The sequence below is a fragment of the Lagopus leucura genome, unplaced genomic scaffold (genome assembly GCF_019238085.1).
Source record: "Lagopus leucura isolate 7727_CA_CO unplaced genomic scaffold, USGS_WTPT01 Super-Scaffold_100045, whole genome shotgun sequence".
NCBI classification, from domain to species: domain Eukaryota; kingdom Metazoa; phylum Chordata; class Aves; order Galliformes; family Phasianidae; genus Lagopus; species Lagopus leucura.
In genome coordinates, this window is record NW_024962292.1 from 1,924,987 (window position 1) to 1,950,439 (window position 25,453).

At 46.5% G+C, this 25,453-nt stretch overlaps 2 protein-coding genes across 2 annotated transcripts; both read left to right on the forward strand.

The window, feature by feature from the left end:
- Window positions 1-4,482: 4,482 nt before the first annotated feature.
- Window positions 4,483-22,004, forward strand: CABLES2 (Cdk5 and Abl enzyme substrate 2). The gene is given in 11 exon segments (XM_042884789.1): window positions 4,483-4,944; window positions 4,946-5,058; window positions 12,833-12,904; window positions 13,101-13,193; window positions 13,555-13,632; window positions 14,768-14,876; window positions 15,479-15,644; window positions 16,336-16,439; window positions 16,820-16,926; window positions 18,195-18,399; window positions 18,855-22,004. Coding segments are annotated over 11 exon segments (1,650 nt in total). The 3' UTR covers window positions 18,996-22,004.
- Window positions 22,005-22,131: 127 nt separating this feature from the next.
- RPS21 (ribosomal protein S21) lies at window positions 22,132-25,218 on the forward strand. Its single transcript, XM_042884732.1, has 6 exons — window positions 22,132-22,217; window positions 22,433-22,518; window positions 23,356-23,419; window positions 24,193-24,264; window positions 24,920-24,975; window positions 25,157-25,218. The coding sequence occupies exons 2-6, from the start codon at window positions 22,469-22,471 to the stop codon at window positions 25,164-25,166; spliced, it is 252 nt and encodes an 83-aa protein (XP_042740666.1). The 5' UTR covers window positions 22,132-22,217; window positions 22,433-22,468; the 3' UTR covers window positions 25,167-25,218.
- Window positions 25,219-25,453: the final 235 nt, after the last annotated feature.

The following is a 25,453-nucleotide window of genomic DNA, read 5'->3' on the forward strand; positions in this document are numbered from 1 at the left end:
CTCTGCAGGCATGGTGCGGGCAGCCACGACCCCACAGCTTGCTGATGTAGGACAGCTGCAGTGTTGGGACAAAGCTTAAGGGCAGGACTTGAAGCCATACTCATTCACATGGGAATGGTACCCTGCAAAAACTTCTGAGGCATAATATATAGGGCTGGAGGAGCTCAGGAGAATGCGTAATCTCAATTGTGGCAGCTGGAATGGATGTGGTGATTGTGACGGTGATTACTTTGACTGGCTGTGATGGTGGTTGGAGAGGATTTCATGAGGATGAGGGGTTCATGGCACAAGACCTTGGGCTGGAGCCTGCTCAGGAGAGGGGAAGAGAATCGCAGAACCACAGCATCACTGAGGTTGGAAAAGAGCTTTAAGATCCCCCAAGACAAACCCCAGCCCACCCCCCCCACACCCGCATCCCTCAAAGCCACGTCTCCACAGCTCTGGGACGCCTCCAGGGACAGCAACCCCACCACCCCCCTGGGCAGCTGTGCCACTGAATCACCACTCTTTTGGAGAAAAAGTTGTTTCCTAACAGCCAACCTGACCCTCCCATGGCACAGCTTAAGGCCATCACTTGGAAGACGGGGAAGGTGCCTGAAGACTGGAAGATAGCCAACGTCACCCCGGTCTTCAAAAAAGGCAAGAAGGAAGACCCAGGCAATTATAGGCCAGTCAGCCTCACCTCTGTCCCTGGAAAGGTGATGGAACAGCTTGTACTGGATGTCATCTCCAGACAACTGGAAGAAGAGGAGGTTATCAGGAGCAGTCAGCACGGGTTCACAAGGGGGAGGTCGTGCTTGACCAACCTGGTAGCCTTCTATGATGTTGTCTCTGGCTGGGTGGATAGGGGGAGAGCAGTGGATGTAGTCTACCTTGATTTCAGCAAGGCATTTGATACTGTCCCCCATGACATCCTTATAACAAAGCTGAGGAAGTGTGGAATAGATGAGTGGACAGTGAGGTGGGTTGAGAACTGGCTGACTGGCAGAGCACAGAGGGTCGTTGTTGGTGGTGCAGAGTCCGGTTGGAGGCCTGTAACTAGCGGTGTTCCTCAGGGGTCTGTGCTGGGTCCGGTCTTGTTCAGCATCTTCATCAATGACCTTGATGAGGGGATAATGGCCACCCTCAGCAAGTTTGCTGATGATACGAAGCTGGGAGGATTGGCTGACATGCCTGAAGGCTGTGTTGCCATTCAGCAAGACCTGGATAGGCTGGAGAGCTGGGCAGAAAAAAACCAGATGAGGTTTAACAAAAGCAAGTGTAGAGTCTTGCATCTGGGGAGGAATAATTGCATGCACCAGTACAGGTTGGGGGATGACCTGCTGGAGGGGAGCTCTGCGGAAAGGGACCTGGGTGTCCTGGTGGACGACAGGTTGGCCATGAGCCAGCAGTGTGCCCTTGTGGCCAAAAAGGCCAATGGCTTACTGGGGTGCATTAAAAAGAGCGTGGCCAGCAGGTCAAAGGAGGTGATCCTCCCCCTCTACTCTGCCCTGGTAAGACCTCATCTGGAGTACTGCGTCCAGTTCTGGGCTCCCCAGTACAAAAAAGACAGGGATCTCTTGGAAAGAGTCCAGCGGAGGGCCACGAAGATGGTGAAGGGCCTGGAGCATCTCCCCTATGAAGAAAGGCTGAGTGAACTGGGTCTGTTCAGCCTTGAGAAAAGGAGACTGAGAGGGGACCTGATCCAGGTCTATAAATATCTGAGGTGTGGGGGGCAGAATGGCGAGGCCAGACTCTTTTCAGTGGTGAGTGGAGACAGGACAAGGGGAAACGGCTGGAAACTGCAGCATAGGAAGTTCTGCACAAACATGCGCAAGAACTTCTTTACAGTGAGGGTGACGGAGCACTGGAACAGGCTGCCCAGGGAGGTGGTGGAGTCTCCTTCTCTGGAGATGTTCAAGACCTGCCTGGATGCCTACCTGTGCGACCTACTGTAGGGAACCTGCTTTGGCAGGGGGGTTGGACTCGATGATCTCAGGAGGTCCCTTCCAACCCCTACAATTCTGTGATTCTGTGATTCTGTGACCTCTCATCCTATCAGTGCTAGCTGAGAGCGCAGTCTGACCCCCCACCTCAGCCCAACTTCCTTGCAGGGAATTGTCCTGCCTGATGTCCCCTGGGCTTGGGCTCCACATTGGGGGCTGTCACAGTGCTGACCAGGCTGCTGCAGGGCCTGACACTGATGGGTGCAGGATGTGCTGCTGTAACCATGGGCTAAGGAGAGTATTTCAGCAACGGCCTATGAGATTAGTGCTGTTTTTCAAACCATGCCCCAGTGTTTGGGCTTAGGGACTAAAGCAGCATTTTTCACTGTTTCCCTTTCATTCCCCACATGGCACAGGCTGGCAGAGGAGAGCACCTGAGCAATGTGAGACTGCAGAAGGACTACACTGTGCTCAGGATGGAAAATGTACAAAGATTCCTTGTGCTTCATCTTCGTACGAGCAGCTGCTCCAACTGGAAGGCTGCTCCTCTGGCTTCCTGCCTAAATATATTCCTGACCTGCTTATCTTTGCTTGAGCTCAGGCCATGATTTTGCAAAAACATAACACCCAGCCCACGGATGTACTTTAAATGCTGTCTCATATCAGATGCTCAGGCCAAATTCTGCAGCTCTTGCATGTAGGAAAAAAAAACTCTCAGTGTCTTTGGTACCTCTGCTGCCCACATAATATTGGAATAAGGGCCAGAACAGGGCCTTATTCCAGCGACTCCTGGCTAAGCAGCCACGTATCCACATTGCTCAGGGCATCCAGTAAGATCCATCTGTTAGTCCAGGAGCAAAGTGAACTGAGTTATGTATTGGAAATTCAAAATAGTGCTTTACATCCAAGAAATGATGCTGCTAGTAATGCAGAACCACCTGCTTTCACCTGGGGCTTGGCAGAAGTTAAGATTCCTGTGTGTTCCAGCTTGGAACTTGGAGCTGTGCAGACACACAGAGACAATCCCAACCCCTTTCCAAAACAGGATCCCTGTGTTTGCAGCATACTCAGCTAAAGCAGAGCTTTCCCAGCTGCAGCAATTCCCCATCGCAGGGGAGCAGCGAAGAACAGAGATCCCCCTGCCCTGCACCCAGCCCCTGCTTTGTGAGAGCAATGCAGTGAGGCCACCCATCCCTTTTAGCAGCAGATCCATGAAATGCAGCACTGTGCCCACTGCAGCCACACACTGTGAGCCCATCAGATGCAGATGAAAGCTCCCAGCACTGCAATACTCACACCTCTGATTTCAGCTTTGAAGGCAGCAGCCCACCAAGCGATGGAGGCCACCTCCTCTGCTTCACCCCATGCTGACTCCATGGGGGCAATTTGTGTCCTACAGCTGCTTTTGCAAGGATAGATGAAGAAAAAAAATTGCCTTTTTTTATGAATGTATTTGAATCTTGAGTTCTAGAGAATTGTTTACAGGAAGCCTCGTGAGGTTTCCATGCCCATTTATCCCTTGGCTTATTTAATTAGCCTGCCAGCAGGAAGGATTTTAGTTCCGCTTTATCCCAAATTATTTTTTTCACAGCTGTGATATGAGATGGTTCTGCCAAGTAATTTTGGCTCAAAATCTGACCTATATGGAATATCACAAGGTACTGAGGATGTTCTCAGGACTTTGAGGGGAGACTTTACACTGTGCTCTCTTATTATAACAGTCTTTAAATGAGTGCCTACAAGAAAAAAATTATATCTCCCATCTTATTGCTGATATTATTAAATGTTATAGATATTATGATAGAAATGCTAATGTACCATTTGTAACTGCAAGCCAAAGTAATCTCATCACACAGTCCTTAGCACCTATTTGCATCTTTCAGGACAGTTTCAGCACCTAATTTGCTACTTAGGGCACACACATCAGTCATGTCATTGACCATCGTTTGGGTTGCTGGTGTTTTGCTCCCAGCAAAACTCCCAGAGCACATCTGGGCTGTGCTGCACAATATCAGCAGCACACACTGACATCTTCCAGGGTTGGCACATGGGGCACAGCCCTTAGGAGTGAGTGCTCAGAGCATCACCTGGGCCAGAGGGTGTGCTTATACTGTACAGCATAACCACGAGACTGGGAGCGGTGTTCCGTGCGGAGCCGTTCCCTGGAGATAACAGTTTGTGCAGCTGTGCCATCCTTGCTTGCAGGAAGGCCAAAACTGTGGCAATGTGACACTGAGAGCAGAGATGGAGAAGTTTTAAAAAGTTGTTTTATTTAAAAAAAAAAAAAAAAAAAAAAAGCGATGCGATGGGTGGTTGTGGGGATGTGGGTGTGGAAGGGACGCAGCCAAGAGAGGAGGAGGCTGCCCGAATCGCAGCCCCGGGGGGTGCAGGGCCGTGCGTGGGGCAGCCCCCGACCAGCGCAGCCCTGCGGCGGCGGCACGGCGGCGCTAGGACCCTGCGGCGCTCTGCCGGCCGGCGGGATGGGCGCGGCCACGCTCCGAGCCAATCAGCTCGGCGTTTCGTCCCGTTTCATTTGCATCCCGCCGGCACTCAGCCAATGAGCGAGCGAGCCGCCGGCGGCGCCGCTCTCCGAGCCGCCCCGCCCGGGCTGCCGAGGCGCTCGCGGCTCATTCGGAGAATGGCCGCGGCCGCTGCGTGCGGTTCCCCGGCCCCCCGGCCGCCCCGCGAGCAGCCGGCACCGCCTCCGCGGAAGCGGGGGGACTCTCGGCGGCGGCAGGCCGCGCTCTTCTTCCTCAACAACATCTCCCTGGACGGCCGCCCGCCTTCCTGCTCGGAGGCTGAGAAACCGCCGCCTCCCCTCGCGGGCCCGGGAGAAGCGGAGGAAGCGGTCGAACCGGCCGGAGCCCCCCCGCGTCTGCTGTCCCCACCGCGGGCGCCCAACGGGCCCCCTCCCGCTCTGCTGCTGCCGCCGCCGCCCGCCGCATCCCCCGCGGGGCTGAAAGGGGACGCGGAGCCGCCCCGCGGGGGCATCGCGCTGCTGCTGGGCGGCCCCCTCTGCCCCCCCCCCCCCCCCCGGACCTCCCGCGTTGCTGGGCGCCGTCAAACCGGGGGCCGCGGGGCTGCTGAGCCCCACGCAGAGCAGCGGCTTAGCTTTGGAGGTGCAGCGGCAGAGGTGAGTGAGGAGAGGGCTTCCCGGCTCCTCCCTGCCTCGCGGAGCCCGGCCCCGTTGGGGCGTGGGAAGCCGAGGAGGGAGCGGAGCTTTCCCAGGGCCCTCACCCCGCCCGGTGCCCCCGGGGGGTGGGGAGCGAGCGTGGGAAAGCGGCGGCCCCGGGGGAAGAGGGGGGCGTGGGACGCGGGGCCGGGGGAGCACCTGCAGGGGGTGGGCAGGGCAGCCGCGGGGCCGCGCCGATCGGGGGATGCTGCCCTCATCCCTACGGGAGCGCCTCGCTCGGCCCCGGGGTGCGGAGCTCCCACTGTGCGGCCAGGTGGTTCCTCTCAGCCCCGCTGTGCCGGCGTTCTGCTCGGTGGAAGGCAGCTGGTCCGGCTGGGATCTCGGGGATTTGAGCTGTAAAAGAGCTCCTTTTAGGCCGTTTCTTGCATAAAGAGCCTTGTAAAGTGAGCTGACCCCCAGAGCCTGCCGATAAGGAGGACAAAACCGAAGGCGCCAATTCTCTGTGGTCCGTAGAGCTGCTCTCGGGGCTCTGTCCGTGCTGATGTCCGTGCTCCAGAGCTGGGAGCTGCGGTGCAGTTAGCGGTGCTGCCTTTGGGTGCACAGCCGGGTGTGCCGCCGTGATCGCGGGAGGATGAGCAAAGCCAGAGAGCAGCAGCCCTGTGAGTAGGGGTGTGGGGTCCTCCTCCTCCAGGGCTTTAGGGTGCTGAGCTGTTCTTCTCTTGAATTCTCTTTGGTTTAATGTTGTGGATGATGATTTTGAGCTTAGCATCAGGAGCTTGAGAAGTAGAGAGATATCTGTGACGTTATTTGTTCCTTCTCTTTTCCATGCCAAGTCAATCAGACACTAAGAAAATACTCTTTAGTACATATTCCTTGGGTCTGCTCTTCTTCGATGTCCTTCCTGCCTCTCTTGGTATCTCATCTCGAGCTGTTGTGCTCCACCAGTAGCTCCAGTCAATCCAGCTGAAAAGAAAGATTGAATTGGGAAATGAAGGTAGAGAGAAGTGTGCAGAGATAACCAGAAAGGGCTTCTTTGTGAGCAGTGACAAAACAGGCCAATATTTCATCTTGGGGAAGAGATGGCTGCAAGAGCATAGGGCATTGCATTCAGCATTTGTCTGCTTGTGTCTCTGATCTGTGTTATGCACCATAACCTATGGGATGTGGTGGGGAGTTCCTGAGATGCTCTATGGCTGTCAGGTCCTTTAGGATGGAAACTTCCAGCAGGAGCTGGGTGTGTGCTGGCAGCACTCCTTGGAGGCATGGTTTAATCTGAATGCTTTGCTTCATTGTGCTGCTTCAGAAACTGAATGACTTAACCTCCCACTTTTGTTTCCCTTCAGGTATCTTCTGTTAATGGCATCTTAAATTACAATGCTGTGTGTGTACTGCTTCCTTACCCGCCTTGTTCTCCTCCCTTCTCCCTTTCCACCTTACTCTGTTCTTTTGTTCTGTCAAAGAACAAGTGGAACAAGGGGCATCAGAAAGGACTGAGTTAATCTAAATCATTTCAAAGTGGGAGTGGGAGTCTGAGCAGCAGTGGTAACAGCAGCGCTTTGGACCAACTCTGCTTGGAAGCGTTGATTGGATGCTGTATTGCTGACATAGGTGTGATCACATCAGTTCTCTGTGTGCAATAGAAGTGCTCGATCAGGTTTTCCTGCTGGTGATGGCTAATGCAGTGTTTTGTCCTGCTGTCAGCTCTGCAGCTGCTTTCATTTTGAGAAACACTTATTAAAAAGAAGAAAAGCACAAATCCTGTGCTAATACGCATTTTTTGGAGACGAATGAAACATGAAGCTTAAAAGCTTTAGCTGTAATTTCTAAACCTTCTGTACAATAGCCTGGGCAGGCATGGTGCTGTTAAGGAAGCAGCAGTACTGATTGGAGGCTGTGAGCTGCGACCTCTGAGCTGTAGCCATGGGCTGCTGTGCTGCTCAGGGCTGAACACGAACACCTCCTGTGCCTGGGCTGTATTTAAAGCTCAGCTGAGGTGTTATGGCTGCACTCTGCTACCCAGCAGCATTGCTTCAGCAGACTTCTCCCACGCTGTGCCCACAGGTGAATGCATGTGGCCAATAGCAAATGCCTGACAACTCATAGCTGTCTCTGTTATTGATTGCCTGTCGTTCCCAGCCAGGTACATCCATCAGTCAGCAGCAAGGGGCGTGCCTGGCAGCTGTAATTCTTGACTCTGAAGCCTACAGGATCTCAGCGTGCTGCTTGAAAGCATAGTTTGTTTGGTTTGCAGTCTGGAGTACTTCCCTACATTCCCTTCCTTCTGTCCCCACTCAGCTGGTGCCTCTCATTTGAGCCATAGCACCTGGGTTTTGCAAAGCCCACTCTGAACGGAGCCATACACTGGATTCTGTGTGCACATGAGGGTGAATACTGATGTCTGAGATTCTCAGTGCTTGTATAGCTTTGCGGAGTACAGAAGTCTGCTGCAGTTTAATCACAAGACAGTGCTTTTCCTTTGGATTTGGGTATGGCTTGCTAGGCCTTTTGTTTCAGGAAAAAAAAGAGAGGGAACATTACTTTCACAAATTCTGTATCGTGATGTGCACGCAAGCCATGAAACTTGAGTTTTTCAATGAGGTATTGTTGATAAGGCAGGTGGGTGGTACTAGCAGGGCTGCAGCTGAGTTCTTTGGATACAGAGCTATTAAACTCTTAACCTTTGGTTTATAGATACCGTGTATACAATTTACTGTTTCAACCTGTAAAGATGATATGCGAAGAGCTCTTTGTTTATCTTGGAAGAGCAGGGGAAGGGGAAGAGTCTCCCAAGGCAGTGCCCAGGTTTGTGGGAAGCACTGAGATTGTAACACAAGAAGCTTCTGCAGGAGCTGGAGCACCTTGGCTGGAAGCAGCTGCCTTCTGGGAGCGCTGCCCTTGGGTTGTTTGTTGGGTTTTTCCTTTAACTTGGGAGTTTTATTGTGCCAAAGGCTCTTATTTTAGCAAGGCACATGATGAGATGTATCATCTCTCAGGGAAGTATTTGAATATTTCCATACTGTATAATGTCCTCAGTGACGTCTCTTGCATTTCACGTGTTTGTTTTGGTCAGCATTTCGGTCATCTTAGCAAACAGAGCATGAAGCACAAGGGGGGACCACACTGGTCCAGCTGGAGATACCCACAGGACATGGCAGAGCCCTGGGGAACAGCGTCCTGGCCAGCACCTCCTGCTGGCTTTGGGAGCAGCAGCCCCAGAGGGCTCTCCAGAGGTGTAAATGTGCTTTAGGAGCAGTGGGCTCTGGGCACTGCAGCCTTACATCTGCCTGCCTGCCTGCCTTGGGGCTTTGTTGCAACAGACTGCTTTGGTAATTCTTGCTGGAAGGCATCGTTTCTCCTTGGATTGTGGAAACACCCTTAGCACCAGAGCAATGTGATATATGGGCACTGCTTCCGATTAGCATTACGTCTTAATCTTATGTGATTGTGAACCAGCAGTGAGGCAGCAGCTACTGTGACAAAGATCTACAGTCAGTTATTTCCTTGTTAGTACTTAAAATCTTACAGGCTGAGTAAGCTCCCTATTTGATCTGCCTCCACCTCCAGTCCTGCTGCAGTTTCTTGTCTCCTTCTTGTTTGCCCTATGTGCTGCATGCTCCATTCCCTGCGTGGGGCTTTGCTGCTCTGTGAGGAGTGCAGGGTTTGCTTGTGGGTTTGGGACCAGCAGAAAAGCCCTGCAGCCCTTCAGTTTTGCAAACAAACCTTGAATAAGAGCACAAAGGTCAAAAATTTGGGGCCTCCTTTCTAACCCTGAGGTATGCCATATAGCCCCACTCCATGCTTTGGAGTGTACTTTGTGTACTCGAAATCATGTATTGCACCAAATTTGTGGTGATGACAGTGGTTTGAATGCAGTTTACTATCAGTGTGGTCTGATTTCTATGTAGTTACTGCAGAGGTGTTGCTGCCAGTGAGCTGTGCTCAATCTGCTTTGGAGGAGCAGCAAATGCTTGAGTCACTGACAGCAATGAGGCATGGGGTATGGGAATAGGGGGATACACACACACACACACACACACACACACACACACACACACACACACTCTACAGTGCAAGCTTGGAAGCAGGCAAGTGTCTTCCAGGCTGCCTACGTAGTAGCAGTTGAGGAAAATTAAGCTTAAAGGTGGGATCAGATTCCTGTAATCCTCTGATGGCAGTGCTGTTACCCAGCCACAGCAGCACAGTTCATCGTGGGTTCTTGGCTCACCCGCAAGGAAGGGAAAGCCACACTGTGATTGTGCATGGTGTGCCCTGACAAAGCAGATCTGACAGGTGTGTCTCCCTACTGCAAGCAAGGTTTGGGATCTATGGGCTCCTTGAGCAGATCACCTTCGGCAGTTGTCAGTAAGCCTGCACGAACCAGTAACTGATTTTTGTCATCATTACGTCAATAATTCAGTCTCTTGACAGCTGTGATTACACTACGGTATGTGGAACACCTTACAAGGGGGCAGCCATACAAGTAACTTTGGAGAGAGAAATAAGAAACCAAATTCTATTAGCCCTAATTTCCCGCAGTAATTAAAAATTCTTGAGCTCCTCTGTTCTGTTCATCTATTAGCAGTGTGCGTTGTGAAGGAGCAGTGGAGGATCTGAGCCCACCTGCTGATTTTAGCCAAGTGCCCATGGGTGTGTGTGTGCACCATAGCATCCTGCTCCCTGGAGAAGGGTGAGGGATGCAGCTCATAGTGTTATGGGATGGAAGGACCCAGATATTATTGAGAAAAAATGTGGGCTGGGTGTGAGTCACTCTTCTTCCTATTCTTACGCCTTTCTTTTTTCTTTGATCATCTGGTTTGCTTCCTCTCTTGTGGTCTCCTGGGTGTCTGCGTGTGGCCAGGCCTGTGGGTGCGTTGGGGGACCCTGCCCTGAGCCCCCTGAAAGGCCGCTGCTCTCCAGTCAGAGGCAGTGACTTGCACAGCTTTTTCCTTTCAGTTTGTAGGAGACTGAGGGATTACCGGTGCTATACATAGAGTGCTCTGAGCTGTGTCCTGTCCTGCTGGGAACACTTAAGAGCTGGGTTAACCTCTGGCCCAGGATCCAAGTGCTGTTTCTGTTTGTTACTTCCCTGTTGATACGAATGTGAGGCTGGAAGAACTGAGAAGTGGGGTTCTTTCAGTGGGAAATCTATCGGAAGGGTAATTAGGGCTGGCTGCTGACTCCCAGGGTGGGAGTGAAAATGAAACTGAGCACATGTGGTTGGGTTTTATCTGTTCTGAAGGTGTCTGGTTGGTGCCTGCTCAGCTCAGAGCAGTGCTGTTGGATTCTGTGTGCACACAGATAACGAGGCCAGGCTTAACCCAGGATTCCTCATCTTGACCCTTATCTCTGGGCACATGCTCTGTGTGGTGCAGTCATGGGTGGGTCCTTCTTTATTGACTCAAAACAGTGAGAAAGCACTAAAGGGAGGCCTTGATGGGGGCTGGATGGACAGACAGACACAAACCAACCCTCTGTAGCTTGTCCAGGAGCAAGCTGTGTTGGCTCTCAGGTGGTTTGAACTTCCCTTAGGGTCCTGCTGACATTACAGCCTCCTACAGAGAACTTACTAAAGTTTTAATACTGGTTGCTTTGATTTCTAATTGCCAGGTAGATTGTCAGTGAGGTGTGTAAAATAACCAAGTTATGATTTTGGCTTTCTGCTGTTGTATTGAGGTCACATTTGGCAGCAGGTACTCTGTGTAAATGACTTCAAGTCTTTTGAACTCAGCAGATCAGAACAAGGGGTGTTATCTTGGGTGACTGCTTAGCATAGGGTGCATGACTCTGCTGTTCTTCATTGGGCAGGAGCAGGGCTGCTGCATGACTGTGCTTCCTGTAAGTATGAACTGACTGTGTGAGAAGAGCACTGAAACTAAGACAGGTTGCAAGCTAAGTGCAGACAACTCAAAAAAAAGCCTTAGTTTGCAGCATACTGCACTGTGTAATAAAGAAGTGCTGCTGTTAGCACCACTCCAACAAGGCTTTGGTGCTGCAAAATGTTTGCTTGAGCACGCAGTGTGCAGTGTGCTCTGAACCAGTGAGACCTCTGAGGTTGGAGGAGAGCATCCTGCTTTGCTTTGTGCGTTGAATTTCTCTGGGCTGACAGCTTCACATGAGGACAGAAAATCTCAGCTGAAGTGCAGCTAAAAATGAAGTTTCCTGTTGGCACAGCAGGGATGAGTCACTGTGGCTCTGAGCAAAGGGGCAAGATCCTCTCACTGCAATAGCACTCGACGAGATGTGCTCTCGCAGCGCCATGGGATCAGGTGCTTTGTGCTCTCATCCCTGTTGTCATTGGCTTTGGGTTTGCTTTTCCTGGTTGGAATTTTGGGTGGTCCTGTGTGGAGCCAGGAGTTGAACTCCTGGTCTTTGGGGTCCTTCCAGCTCAGGATCTGTGGTTCCATGACAGCAGTGGAGTCACTGAGAGCTGTGTTCGTGCCATAACATTTGAGATAGAAAACATTTTCATTAAATGTGTAGGCCTGTTGGTTTTTTTTTTTTAAATTACAGGATAAATGCCAAAGTAGATTAAAGCACATGTATATGAAAGCATTGAACTTTACAGGAAAGCTTTCACTGGCAAGCAAAAATATTTTAAAACTGAAGCCTGGATAAAAGGTGTTTGGATGCTTATGTCATTTATAAGGAGGAACAAGATCGTATTCACATCCATAATGTCACTGGGTCTCCTGTGTAGCAACAAAGCTGTGCGTTTGGGTTGCTTATCCAACTTTGCTGTAAAAACTCATCTATAGCTGATGGCAATTAAGAAATCTCATGTTATCTGCCCTCCTTGCCCATAGCTCCCCACACCTACCTGAGGTGCATGCTTTTGGTCTAGGGCTGGATGTTTACTTTGAAGCTTTAGGCCTTGGTTAATCCAGCATCCTACATGTATGTCCTGTAAGCTTCTCCCAGGTTGGCTTCCATGGTGATTTTTTTTGTCTGTCAGTTGAGTTATGGTGTCGCTTTGTCACTGTCATTGGAATACACGTGGTTTGTGCTAAAAGCACAGCGCAATGCATGCTTAGAGTGGAAAACATAGAGTTTGACAGTTGTGGTGTTGGTTGTGGTGTTTTGGTGATGTTGGTTGAATCCGAGGACCTTGTTCCTGTAGAAATTGCAGCCAGTTTCTTTGTAGAACTCTGCCAATAAACTTAACTGTTGCACTAACTCACAAGGTTCCTACTGTTAGTCTCTTTGTATCTTCCATCTGGGGATTTCAGATGGACCCTGAGTACTCTGCTTCCTCTAACAGCCCTCCCTGCTGTTCTTGAGAGCTCTGTCCGTGTTACTGAGCTCACGTCCCAGACTCATGGTCTGCTACTGGAGCAGCACTGTGTTCTGGGGCAGGAGTGGAGCTACAGATGTTCTGTCATCATAGAGATGTGTGTGTTGATATGTTTTGGTAGGCTTATATAAAAATGCCTTGGTATGTGTAGGGAACTTTTTGTAATATTTCTGATAAGACTTCAAATGTGTTTCTGGAAACTTTTTAGGTGTTTAGCTTAGAGGTAGGTGTTCCTTTGTGTTGAGTGGTCTTGTTAACGAAGCCAATATAAATATGTACCCAAAGACTTCAAAGTTCCTAGCAGGGAAAGCAAGTTCTTGGCCTTTTTAGGAATGTGGAACTCGTTGGAAGAGCGCTTACCTACAAAACAAATCCAAGAAAAGCTGCCATTTGTCCTAAGAGCTCATACATCTGTTGCAGTTCATAAACTCAGAGGCCATGAACTAATATTGTTCACTCTTCGTGGTGTTGTACATTTTACAGAAGGCGTTTTATCTCCCAGCGCTGCTCTCTAGACTTTTTAGAAGACATAGTGGAATATGCCAGTGTACAAAGGTACTTTTTTCAAAAGCAGCATTAACCTTGACTCGTTGCATGCAGTCCTCTCCTCCCTCCACCCTCTTCCACGCCAGTATCTGAGGTCCTGCATGCTAGTGCTGCCATCTGATCATAAATCTGGCACGGTTTTTCCTTTTTTTTTGTGTTGTTTTTCAGAGCACTGAAGTGTTTGGGTTTTGTCTTATAATTGCAGAACGAAGCATATCTCTGGGTCTCCGAGGCACAAAAACTTGAAGAAGATGCACTTCATCAAGAACATGAGGCAGTATGACACGAAGAACAGCAGGTAACAGCTGGAGATCAGCTGTACCCTCGTACTTGTGTGAAATGGGATGTGCCCATAAACAAGTTCTAGTTGTGGTTAGCTGGCTAACATCAGTGGGAATAATGCACTGTCTCTGTAGTCTTCCTAATTTTAAACATGTTTTATGTCAAAGGCAGTGGGTATTTGTATCTGCTCCATCTACAGCAATCTGCTGATGGTTCTGCCACTCCATGAGGAGAAAGGGAGGAGATTAAGCCATTCTGCCCTAACACTGTCCTCCTTTCTAGCACAAAGAAGAGTCCCTTGTTTGTGTTTCATAGAAAGCTGGTTTGTAACTTCTGGACCATAATTCTTATCCTGATCTTCTCCCATCTGTTTACAGGATTGTATTAATCTGTGCTAAACGAACGCTGTGTGTGGCTTTTTCTATCCTACCTTATGGGGAGAGTTTACGTATCAGGTGAGTTGCCTTTAACTGTGCTACTGTTTGTGAAAGGTCTTAAGTGAATACATCTGCTATAGGTCTGCAGCTTTCTTTACTGGGAAGCCCTCAAGGTTCTATAGTGAAGCTATAAATGAGGTTTGAGATGCTCTTCTATTTTTTTTTCACCTCTCTGAAGCTGTGAGTGTCACTGTCCACAGTCTAGGCCAAATAGAAGCAGTTAAGCCTGATTGATACTCTTTTAACAGCTGTACTCCATTTTTTCCATGGAACTGTAAATAGGATCAAATATGAGAAACAAGTCCTGCTAATTAGATTTCCACGCAGCTTTGCTCAGGTTCTTGTGAACTGTTGGTTCTGTGAAGGTCTGACCTACAAGTACACTATAGAAAATCATTTTATTTTAATCCACTTCTGCCAAAACAATTGTGTTGTCACTTCTGTCCTGTACGTAACATACAGCAGAAGGAAACGGATGTTTAGTGGTGGGAATTGTATTGTATTCAAATACACTTGCTGTAAAAATAGTTGATGGGAAAACATTTTCCCATTGAATGGAAAAGCAGCAAGGTTGCTGGTGTTATTTTAGGGCACTTGTGAGCTCAGTGTTATTCTGCTTGTGTGGAAGCTGGCAATGCAGTTATTCAACTGAATACTGGAATATAGGTGACAATGCTGCATGCTGCCATCACTGAAGCAGAGTTCTGGTGGCAGCTCTAATTCCTAGTGTGAGCTTGTGTGCTCAGTGGCTGGAAAATGGCAACTGAAAGGCCAGCTTCTGATCCTGGAAAACTAGTCATATAAATCATGCTTGCTGCTGAGTGAGCATTTCTGTCTTACCAATGGTTTGTCTTAGGCAGAAGGACTGTACCTAAAAATAATCCCTTTTTTGATGGGCACTTTGCTGCAGATTTGACTTTTAGAATGAGATGAAGTGCAGTTCTTGATTTAATGAACATCTCCATGTTTTGAAAAGAGTAGTGAAAAATTAGCACTTACTTGGAGATGAGGTTGGTGGACAGTCCAGTTCATGCATAGTGAGCTCTGACCCTGTGGTGCTGGTGGAGGCACAGGGCAGGCCCTGGGATTCACCTTAAAGGCAGCTGAGTTCATGCTGTGTTTTCCAACAGCGCGTTTTCTTGTCTGCATTTAGTGATCTGAAGATGGATGGACAGAAGCAGCGCCATCCTTCTGGGGGCGTTTCAGTCTCCACTGAGATGGTTCTTGGAATGGAAGGAGTAGAGCTGGGGGCGGATGGCAAGGTAAGAAAATCCTTTTTTCTCCTGGTCTGTAATGCTGATGCCTGGTGTGGGGTGATGGGTGGGTAAGCTGGCTGCCTTCACCTCTCTGACTGTTTGATCCAGGGGCAAATCACTTGCTTTATGTAGCACTTCTATAAACTGAGAACTGTAACTTATCAGAGCACTGGAAGTCTGCTTAGATCCTTAAAGTTTTGAATGTTTGATTTGTGATAGTGCTTCTGAGGAGGCTGTCAGTCTCTGGTCATTTCTGCCTCTGTTTCTGGAGAATTGTCTTCACTGTCATCTCAGAAATTATGTGAATAACTTTTTTAATATGAGTTTTCTTTAAAGGATGAAATGCATACCTCTTCAGTTATATTTGTATATTGCCAGAATTTTATTGATGCAATTCTCCCCTTTTCCTACATCCTCAACAACTCTTTCATACTGAAGACCACAAAAGCAAAGTATTCCCAAGTAGAGGCTTTTCCTCCCATCCCCCAATTTCAAGGTCCTCACTCTCACTGGGGATCTCTGGGTTGTAGGATCCTGTATGTCTGGAAATAAGCTTTCAGTATTTTTTTTTTCCCCTTAATAACTACTACAACTTTCTTTTCTTGAAGGTTGTGTCCTATGCAAAATTCCTGTACCCAACCAATGCCCTGGTTGTTCGCAAGGCTGACAGCCATAGTGCTGTCCCTTCCTGCAGAGCTGGTGCTTCACGGAGTCTTCCTGGGTCGAGATACAAACCTGTGACTGCAAAAATGATACCAGCAGGAACAGAGATTGGTAAGGATGGCTGCCAGCGTGCTCACTGCTTCTGCACAGAGCAGAAAGGTGGGAAAGGACTGTTAGTCTGAAACAATTGCAAGTGGTGAAGTGTTTGGAAGGAGACTGCTTAGAGCTGAGCAGGGGAGGTTTGTTAGTGAAGTACAAAGGACGAGCCTTAGGACTGAGAGACTTGTATGCATTCCTTGCGTCCTCTGTATATCTGGCATAGCTGATGCAATTCAAGGACTGCAAAGCATTTCCTTGGCAATGTGAAGCTTAATATTGCTCAGCAAGAAACATCTGGTGTGCCTGGGTACAGATGGCCTTCCTTGCCTTCTAGCAGTGTAACAATGCACAAATCAAAGGTTTATGTTAAACTGTGTAGAAGAGCAAACCTGACAATGCTATCATCTACTAGATTTGAGCAGCAAACCACGTTTGTGCAGTTCTCTGTGCATACTTGTGGAAGACAAACTGTTAGTTTGCACTGTCTAAAATGGTGTTGGGCGTATGTTGGAGACAGCTTGTTTGCTTTGTATATCTATTGCCTGACACATACAGAATGCAAATGGATGACCCTAGCTGCAGCTTGCCTGTCTGTAGGGTCTGCGAAGACTTGTAGTGTTTGCTGTTTGAACACTTTATTAAAAAGGAAACAGGAAATTTGAAGCTCTGTGGCTCAATGTTGTGCTTTCCTCCGTTCCTTCAGGAAACGAAGCTGGAGAAGTGGCAGAGTATGATCCTAATCTTCTGGATGATCCTCAGTGGCCCTGTGGAAAACATAAAAGGGTTCTCATCTTTGCCTCTTACATGGTGAGTGGTTGTGTACCTGAGCAGAGAGAGTGCCTGAGAGATCCTCCTGTAAACAACTTCCCTGGGGAGAAAAAATCCTTGAGGAAGCAGTTGTGGCTTTTTAAGAGCTGACTGGGAGATGCACAAGTGGTTGAGTTCGTATGCTGAGCTTGTCAAGGACCAACTTGTCATATCTCCGTGTTGGCATTTATTTATGGTAACTGTTTGCTTACTCGTTTGGTTTTTTTTCTGTGGCTGAGACTCAATCTGGGCTATTACCTAGACATTAGAGAATTATAAAATAAAGCTTGTTTTTGCCTTTGTATTAAAGTGCCCTTGACAGACTTGTTCAGCTGTCAGTGCTGTTCACAGGACAAATAATTTTTCTTCCTGTGTTTCAGACAACAGTCATAGAATACGTGAAACCCTCAGACCTTAAAAAGGATATGAATGAAACCTTCAGAGAGAAGTTTCCTCATATCAAGCTGACACTGAGCAAAATTAGGAGGTAAGGAACAAGCAGTGATTGAGATCATCATCTACACAGTGCAAGGCTGCTTTTATCTGTCACTTGTATAGAGCAAATACTAGATCTATTTATAGTATATATGATTAAATGCTAATCTCTTGTTGCTGGTTGAGCTGGCTGTAGGATGACAGGAATGCTTAGGTTGCTGGGAAGGAGTAACAGTTGGTTTTTGTCTTTCAGCCTAGATGAGTTTTGCTTCATCAATACTAATAGCCAATTAACAATGAAGTAATATCAGCTTTGAAACAAATACTTGTAACTTGGTTGATTGGTTTTCATGCAGTCCTGCTCTTATCCAGCTCGTCTCTCTGGCTGTTTTCACCTTTCAATTACAAGATTTGCTGATGAATGCAGTCTCAACAGTATTCTAGAATTAAAAAAAAAAAGTCTGTTCTGGGAACACTTGGTAAAGTATTTTTTGAAGACACAGAATTCCTCACCATCCAGGAAATGTCTGACTGTTCACCAATGAGATGTACTGTTATGCCTTCTGAGAGCTGTAATCCTGCTGGTATTACACCAGAGTTAATGCAATTAGGGCCTTCTGAAATAGCCAGCTTAGAACATGATACTGCTGAATCACTAGCACTGCAGTTCCCAGCTGAGGACAAGGTTTGCTCATTCAAAGTCTGGCAGTGTCCTGTATGCTCCTCTTTGTAGTTGTTTCAAGCAGGGATTTTTGCAGAGAGCTCTGTAGCATGGTGATAGCAGTGAGAGGGAGCATCCTGCATAACGTTCACCTTCATGCAGAAGTGAAGGGCCATCTGCTATGGGGGGGGGGGGATGAAGCAGTTTGCCTTCCCCCTCAGACCTGATTCTTCTCTGAGGTGTGTGGGAGACAGGCCTCTCTGTGCACAGCATTGATGTGATGGTGTGTAGGTCAGGGCAGTTGGGTCTTATGAATCATGAACCTGTTTGGGACCTCAGAGGATCCATACAGCAACAGCCTGTGCTTCAGTGAGGGAGCTGAACTCGTAGTGTTCATGGTCAGATAAGGAACTGTGCTTCCACAGTCAGCCCGGTGAAATCAGTTCATGGATCAGCTCTAGCTTGCTGCCAACTGGGCTGCTCCAGTCTGGGGTAATACCAGCCCTGGTTTTCCAAGTGAGAGTCTTGAATGTGTGCTCTTCTGAGTTTCCACAGTGAAACTCACACTGTTGGTGTGCACGCACTGAAGTGTACCTACAGCATTTTCTAAAAGCTGTTTGTCTCAGAGGGTGTTTTTATTTTTTCCTCCCTGTTCTTAGTTTGAAGAGAGAGATGCGGAATCTGAGTGAAGAATGCAATCTGGAGCCAGTTACTGTGTCCATGGCTTATGTGTACTTTGAGAAGCTTGTTCTCCAAGGCAAACTCAACAAACAGAACCGCAAACTGTGTGCTGGTGCTTGCGTTCTGCTTGCAGCCAAGATCAGCAGTGATCTCAGGAAACATGAAGTTAAACATCTTATAGATGTAAGTACTATGAGGCATGTTTTGGGTGTGGTCAAAACCTTCCTTTTCCATAGAACAAAGCAAAGATAAAAAGAAACAAGAATTTCAGCACTGCACGTTGCATTCAAGACTGACTTTCAGTTAGTTTCAAGCTTCATCCAGGGCTCTTCCTTTTGGATGCTTTTTCTAATTTATGAAAAGCTGACTGATACAGTAAATGTCCTACTGATCTTACAGTGAGGTTTTTTTGTGTTCAGTGGTTGCCTGGAAAACAGTAACTGTTGTGTGGGTGTGACAGCTGTGCTGATCTACATGTTTGATCTGTGGCAATACTTCTCTCTGGTCTTGCATCACTTATTCCTCTTTTGTGTTGACTTGATCTGAAAGTGCACTGAGAAATTCTGGATAACTGATTGTTTCTCTCCCTCTGCTCTTTTTTTTTTTTATTTATTTTTTTTTATTTCTTACTATCATAGAAACTAGAAGAGAGATTCAGATTCAACAGAAGAGATCTTATTGGTTTTGAATTCACTGTCCTTGTAGCTTTGGAACTGGCTCTCTATCTTCCTGAAAACCAAGTGTTACCTCATTACAGACGGCTCACACAACAATCTTAACCAAAGCTCCACTCCAGCTGGTAGCTGGCAGCGCTGGGATAGCATCGCTGAGCCCTGCTGCTGACTTGCCATTGGCCTCTGTGCCCTGGGAGCATCCTGCCAGCTCTGGCTCTCAAGTCTGCAGTGTGTTTTCAAACTGTCGAGGTTTGCATTATGGAGACACATGCGAAGTCTGGGAGATGGTACGAGAAGAGATGTTGAACTTCATTTTGTTTTGGACATTTAAAGCACAAGTGTTCACCAGTCAGCTGTCATGGCTGCTGATTATTCCTTATTTATCTTTGCAGTTTTACTAAAACTGTTCTTCCATATGAAGAATCCTATGGTATTGTTTCTTTTTTTTTTTTTTTAAACTTTTATTTTATTCCTTGAAACTAAAGGAAGCATCACTTCCATTCCAGTGCACCATAAAGTCCAGATGTTTCCAAGAGTCTTCTTGTGTTTTTACATTAATGGAACACATACTTTATTTTTTTTTTAAAGATGTGCCTAAAACTGGCTGGTCTGGTACCAGTACTTTTTAAGTTAGTTATGTTATTTCATAGAGAATCCTGAATTTATATAGACATTTATTCTTTACCTGCATTGGCCTTGTGTATAAGGAAAACAATTCCAGTATATCTGCACTAGTGATACCCAGGGCATCTGTCCCATACTATAGCTAGACTGAAGTTGCTGTTTCAATTTAGTTAACTATAATATCTTAAGAACATACACTTTATTTAAAGATTGTTTTGAAGTCTGTCATGAAATACCACCTGTTGAACAAGGTAGCTGCAGCAAGGTGATTACCAGCCCAGTTCACTCTCAAATGAAAGACGAGTGCTTTTGACCAAGAGCAACTTGGTCTTAAAATATATAATTTCTTATATTGATTTGTTTCTGTGTTCTGTAGTCTGAACTAAGCACCTTTTTCAGTAGGACTGTATTATATATGGTCTTACATGCTCTGAGCAAGTACTTAAGTCAGTAATGCTGTTTCTGCCAAACCAAGCCAATGACACAAAGCATGCTTGATATTGAAAATGCTACTTTTTTTACTCCGTTCTTCCAAGCATTGCATCACTGTGACAGTCCTCATAATACTAGCATTTGTTGCACATCTGAACAGCTACTTACCAGCCGGTGCCAGGCAGCACCCCACTGCTTACACAGAGGTTAATAAGTTCTTTGACCATTGACTATTCCTTCATTTGTTCTTAAAATATCCAGGTTGGGAATGAGCTCTGATTACATGTGGAACCTTCTGTGATATTGGCTCTTGGTTTTATTTTCTGAAGCAATATTGTGATACAGGTAGCTGTGTCCATTTGCAAGAAGCAAAACTGATGCTTAGCTATTAAGACTGAGAAATTTGTAATTTGTTTGACTTCTAAATGGGAATGCTAAACCTTGTATTGAGGTATGGGTACCTGCTATCTAATATGTAAAGTAATGTAAATTTCTATTCTTTGTATTAGATGTTGTGGGCAAAAACAAAGCTGAATCTTTGTTCCTCAGCCATGTTTGGCCTGAAGCTAATTTTGCTTCATTAGAGTTGGAGCAAACTGTCTTGGAGCTCCTTCCTCTTTATGTAGGGCTCAAATTGTATTTTTCATGTGTAATAACTACACTGAGTATTGACTCCTTTGTAACTGATCAGCTGTACGTAGCTTCAAGTTATTTGTGTAAATTTAATGTGCTTCTGGCTTCTCTTTAACACAGAAGGACTTTCCAATCTCTGTAAGTGAGATGGTAGGTAATAAGTTAGGCTAGCCAATTATCTAACAGAAGGGTTTTAAAATTGCCTACTGGTTCAACTTTCTACTGAATGTAACTGTCCTTGCATGCAATTAATAACAAAGTGCTAAACATATATAGTGAGCCTTGGAATTAGTGAACAGATGTGAGCACAACTGAAGCGGTCCACTGCTCCTTGTGGTCATTGGGTAAGGAGGAAGAACTGAAATTGAGCAAAGAAATTTTTCAGGTGGTATGTCCAGCAATTCATAACCACTTTGCTTAGTGAGAATGAAGTTGGAGAATGTCTCTGGGGATTTCCTTCTACTTAGCATATGAAGAGTTTTCTTTAACAATTAACTTTCTCCCCATGTAGGAGAAAAAACACATTTATTTTTGGAACAGTTCAGTCTGTATTCAGTGGAAGTTTGTCTGGTTGCAGTGGGCATTTGGGCTGGAGTTCCCCTTGCAAAATGGGAACTATTGTTTACCATCATAAATGGGTAAGGTTTTGGTTATATTTTGGTGTGGTTTGTTTTTCTGTTTTGTTTTTTTTTTTTTTTTTTTTTCTTCAGAAGAACAGATTAGGATTAGGAGTATTAAATGACAGAATGCTGTTTAAAAGTAACTGTAAGCATTGGCTGAGGCCCATGCAGTGGTGCTGAGCCTGGAGGCTGTGTGGGGTGCAGGCAGATGCGACAGCCCAGGGGAGGCAGTGATGTTGGAAAGGAGCACGAGCAGTGCTTTGGGCCAACAGCAGCCAGATGCAGCTTGTAAATGAGTACCTCTTTTGTGTTGTCTCTGCAGGATCAGTCCTGGAGCCATACAGTAGCTGTGTATGTGTGTTTTTCTGTTTCCAGTGCGTAACTTCCAGCCCCATTCAGTTCTTCCTTTGTAGCAATATTTATCATTTCACCTAAAAGCTGCCACCGTGTGGCGAAGGACTATTACTGCGTTACCTATTAATAAAGGGGGACCCGAACCCTCATCAGCTTCATCTGTGCCCAGAGCCCTCATGGGGCAGGGGCGGCCGAATGCTGTGCACCTGTGAGTGCGGTGCTGCTCTTGCGATTCTCGACAAGAGGCTGTAGGTTCTCGTGTATGGAAGGAAAAAAAAAAAAAAAAAAAAAAAAAAAAAAAACAACCGTGTTATGGGTTTTTTTTTGTCTATGTTATTTAAGAATCTGGCTTAGACCGTTCCATGTACTTTTTTTTTTCTTCTCCCCCGTCAACTTGTGCGTTTAAGATGCTGTGAAATAAAACTGTTTTGATACGTGTTTTGTAACCAAACGTCGCGTTCCGCTATGGTGCTTGTGCTGCTGGGGGCGGGCGGGGGAGGCCTGACAGCGCGGCCCGGGCCGCCTCTGAGGGAGCCTAACGCCACCTGCAACGTCGTGGCGCCACGCCGGAAGTCGACGCTACGCCGGAAGTCCTCCCCCTCCCGCGCTCTCATTTCCGCTTCCGGCGAGCAGCCTTTCCTTTCCGCCGCGGTGCGTGTGTGAGGTATGGCGGCGGCGCGCGGCTGCTCTGAGGGCAGGGCTCGGTGAGGGGGGGCACCGGCGCAGAGGGGCTGCGAGAGCCGGGGAGGTCCTGGGGGCCGGAAGGCGGGAGGGAGGATGACCGTAGCTCCGTTCCCAGCGTGCCGTGAGGCGGGGTGGGGGGAGCTGTAGGGCCCGGGCCTCGTGGGACGGCGCTGAGCTCTGCCTCACTCTTTCCAGATCTCAGCGCTCGGTGCCCGGCTCCACCCGCACGCGATGCAGAACGACGCCGGCGAGTTCGTGGACCTCTACGTGCCTCGGAAATGGTGAGCGGAGCTGTGGTGGTTCCCGGGTAGAGAAAGGGAACAGAGGCTGATGTTTGGCTTATTATGTTTAATTGGAGGGAGGAGAATCTTATTTCCGTATTTCTACTTATCTGCTATAAGTTTTTTTCAGCGAAGACTCTATTTGAAGAGAATTCTCTATCTCAGGTTGCACAGCAGCCGCCCGTACAGTGGCTGTGGCAGATCGTTTAGGGCTGCTTTTAAAGGAAACGTGTTTGTAGTGTAGTACCATTTCTGCACTGCAGGCTGCTGCAGAAAATGTGTTAGATGATTGTTATCTCAGGCATGAATCGTAAATACAGTGTTGAGTCTGTAGAAAATGGACAGTTTCTACAGAGAAGGTTTTTTTTTACATCTCATAAAATGCACATAAATGGTTTATTTTGGGGTGATTTTTTTTTTTAATTAGATGTTTTTGAAGCCAGTAATTTCTGAGCAGGCTGAATAAAGTGAATGTTTTTTGATAGCTTTTATGGCTTCTAGTGAATAAAGGTATAGGAAATACATTTTTGAAGGATTTAAATGACCAATGGTTTTTGCACATTAGAAAAGTCAAATTTAGTACAACGTTTCAAAGGTCTGTGCTTGTGGCTGCACTGTATAGGAATAAACTGAGCATGCCAAACTGTAGGGGATCGTTGGCAGCTGAGAATGACTGAAGTGAAAGTCTCCATCAAACATTCTTAAAGCTGAATTCTGACTTTTTTGTGCACTGCAGTGTCTGAGCCTCATGTTGTCACTGTGAACATGTGCAGCTCTTGTTTTCATGTAAGTCTAGCTTTGACAGTGTTTAAGTATACCTCATTGTTTACTCCCCAGCTCTGCCAGCAACCGAATAATTGGTGCTAAGGACCATGCTTCCATTCAGATAAATATTTCTGAGGTAAGTTTCTTCACAGAAGGGTTTGATAAGAAAGCAGTGCCTTTCAGTTTTGATAGAAGTTAGTAAATACAAACACTTGTTGTAAGCTTCAGTAATTGTACGAGTAGAGCTGGAGAGCTTTTGTACTTACTAGGATGCTACTGTGTCACTCCTGGTTATTTTTCAACCTTTTGAAAGCTTGAAAATGACTTATTTCTGACCATTTAACTGTGTGACTAAATCAAACAGCCAACTTTAGATAGAGTTAAAATTAGGGGATTTCTTTTCCCAAAGGAAATAGAAAGAAGTGCTTAAATTTATCTGTCCAAGAAAGCACGTTTCTTCAGCGTGCTCTTCTCCAACCCCCTGCCACACGCAGGGCCACCAACCTCCCCATTTAATAGCAGACCAGGCTGCCCAGGGCCCCATCCAACCTGGCCTTGAACCCCTCCAGGGTTGGAGCATCCACAGCCTCTCTGGGCAGCTTGACTTAATTAATTACCTTGACTTAATTAAAAGAAGCTTGAAAAAAAAAAAAAAACTAAACAGGCAGTAATGTTTACCATTTTCTGTTGCATTTTGTAATGCTGTGTGATCCATTAGATGTTACAGCTACGTTATGTCATAAACAATGTTTGCTTTGAACGTATGCCTTGTAGATTCTAACAGAAGTGTTTGCCTTGGGGTTTTGCAGAAAAGCAAAGAATATTTGTTAGTGAGCTTTTGGCAAGCATGATGTAAAACTTGGTAAGAATTCTGTAAGAATCCGTGCAGTAATTTGCTTGTAATTACAGGTGGACAAGGTAACAGGCAGAGTCAATGGGCAGTTCAAAACATATGCCATCTGTGGAGCAATTCGTAGGATGGTGGGTATTTTCTTGGAACAATATGACTGTGGTCCTGTTTATACTGACCAGTGATTTTTTAGGTTTGTTTGGCCCTGAAAAATGAAGTGTGCTTTCAGCGTATTTTGGAGGAAAAGCTTTTGTTGGGATAATAAAGACAGAGTGAAGATGTGAGCTGATTGGCTTTAAGAGTCAATTTGTTATGTTTGTTCCTCAATTCTTTGATTGGGGAATCAGTTATGTTTGTATTTTTAAAAAATCACTAGAAGATGCAAATGAATTTTTTTTCTTCCAAGAATGCACCAAGCAGCTGATACCTGGCTTTTTATCATTTTATCATCAGTTTATCATTATTAGGTATGATACTGTCTGTAATTTGTTAAAGAAGCATTTTGTGAAGCTTCCTAGAGTTCATCAGTAGTTCATTTGCTCAGAAATATGTCTTGTTAATGCAAGTGTGTATTTTATCAAGCTCTGTTTCTTATTCTGAAGAATGCAAACTTAACAGCTTGTTTTAAAAACAACAATCTGTGGCAATGAAATGCAACCATCTGTTTTGGGAAAAAAAAATAAACAACCTTGTGCATTTCACTGCCATCAGTAAGTGCTGCTGCTGCCTCTTTCCAGCCTGTGTCAGCAATCATTCACTCACCGAAGAATTACTGTTTTCTTACAGGGGGAATCAGATGACTCCATTCTGCGTCTGGCAAAAAACGATGGAATTGTTTCCAAGTACGTGTGCTTATCTTTCCATATAACATTTGCAGAGGTAACGTTCAGTCCCAACCCAGATTTCAGGATGAAAATGCATGCACTGTATTTTTAGGATGCTTGTTGCACGGTTGATCTGCAGTACGTAGTGGAGCTGTTGAGGTGCAACAGCTTGTAATGTCTTTGTTTGGTTTTCTTCTAGGAACTTCTAATGACTGAAACTGGTATGGATACATCGGATGTAAAATAAAGAGTTCCAACCTATGCTGTGCTGTGTCTTTTGTGCAAGCAGTGAGCAGCAGTGGTTTCATTGTGGTTTGTCTTAAAAGTACTTAGAAATGTGTATCAATGAGGGGTGCACGATACAGATTCTAATTTTGAATTCAGTGCCGGCTGTAAATCAAGAATTTCCACTTCACTCTTTGTCCTCTACAATCTTTCTAGTTATAACAAACAAGCTTTGCAACTGTAGCTCATCTCTTTTCATTTCTGCTGGAAC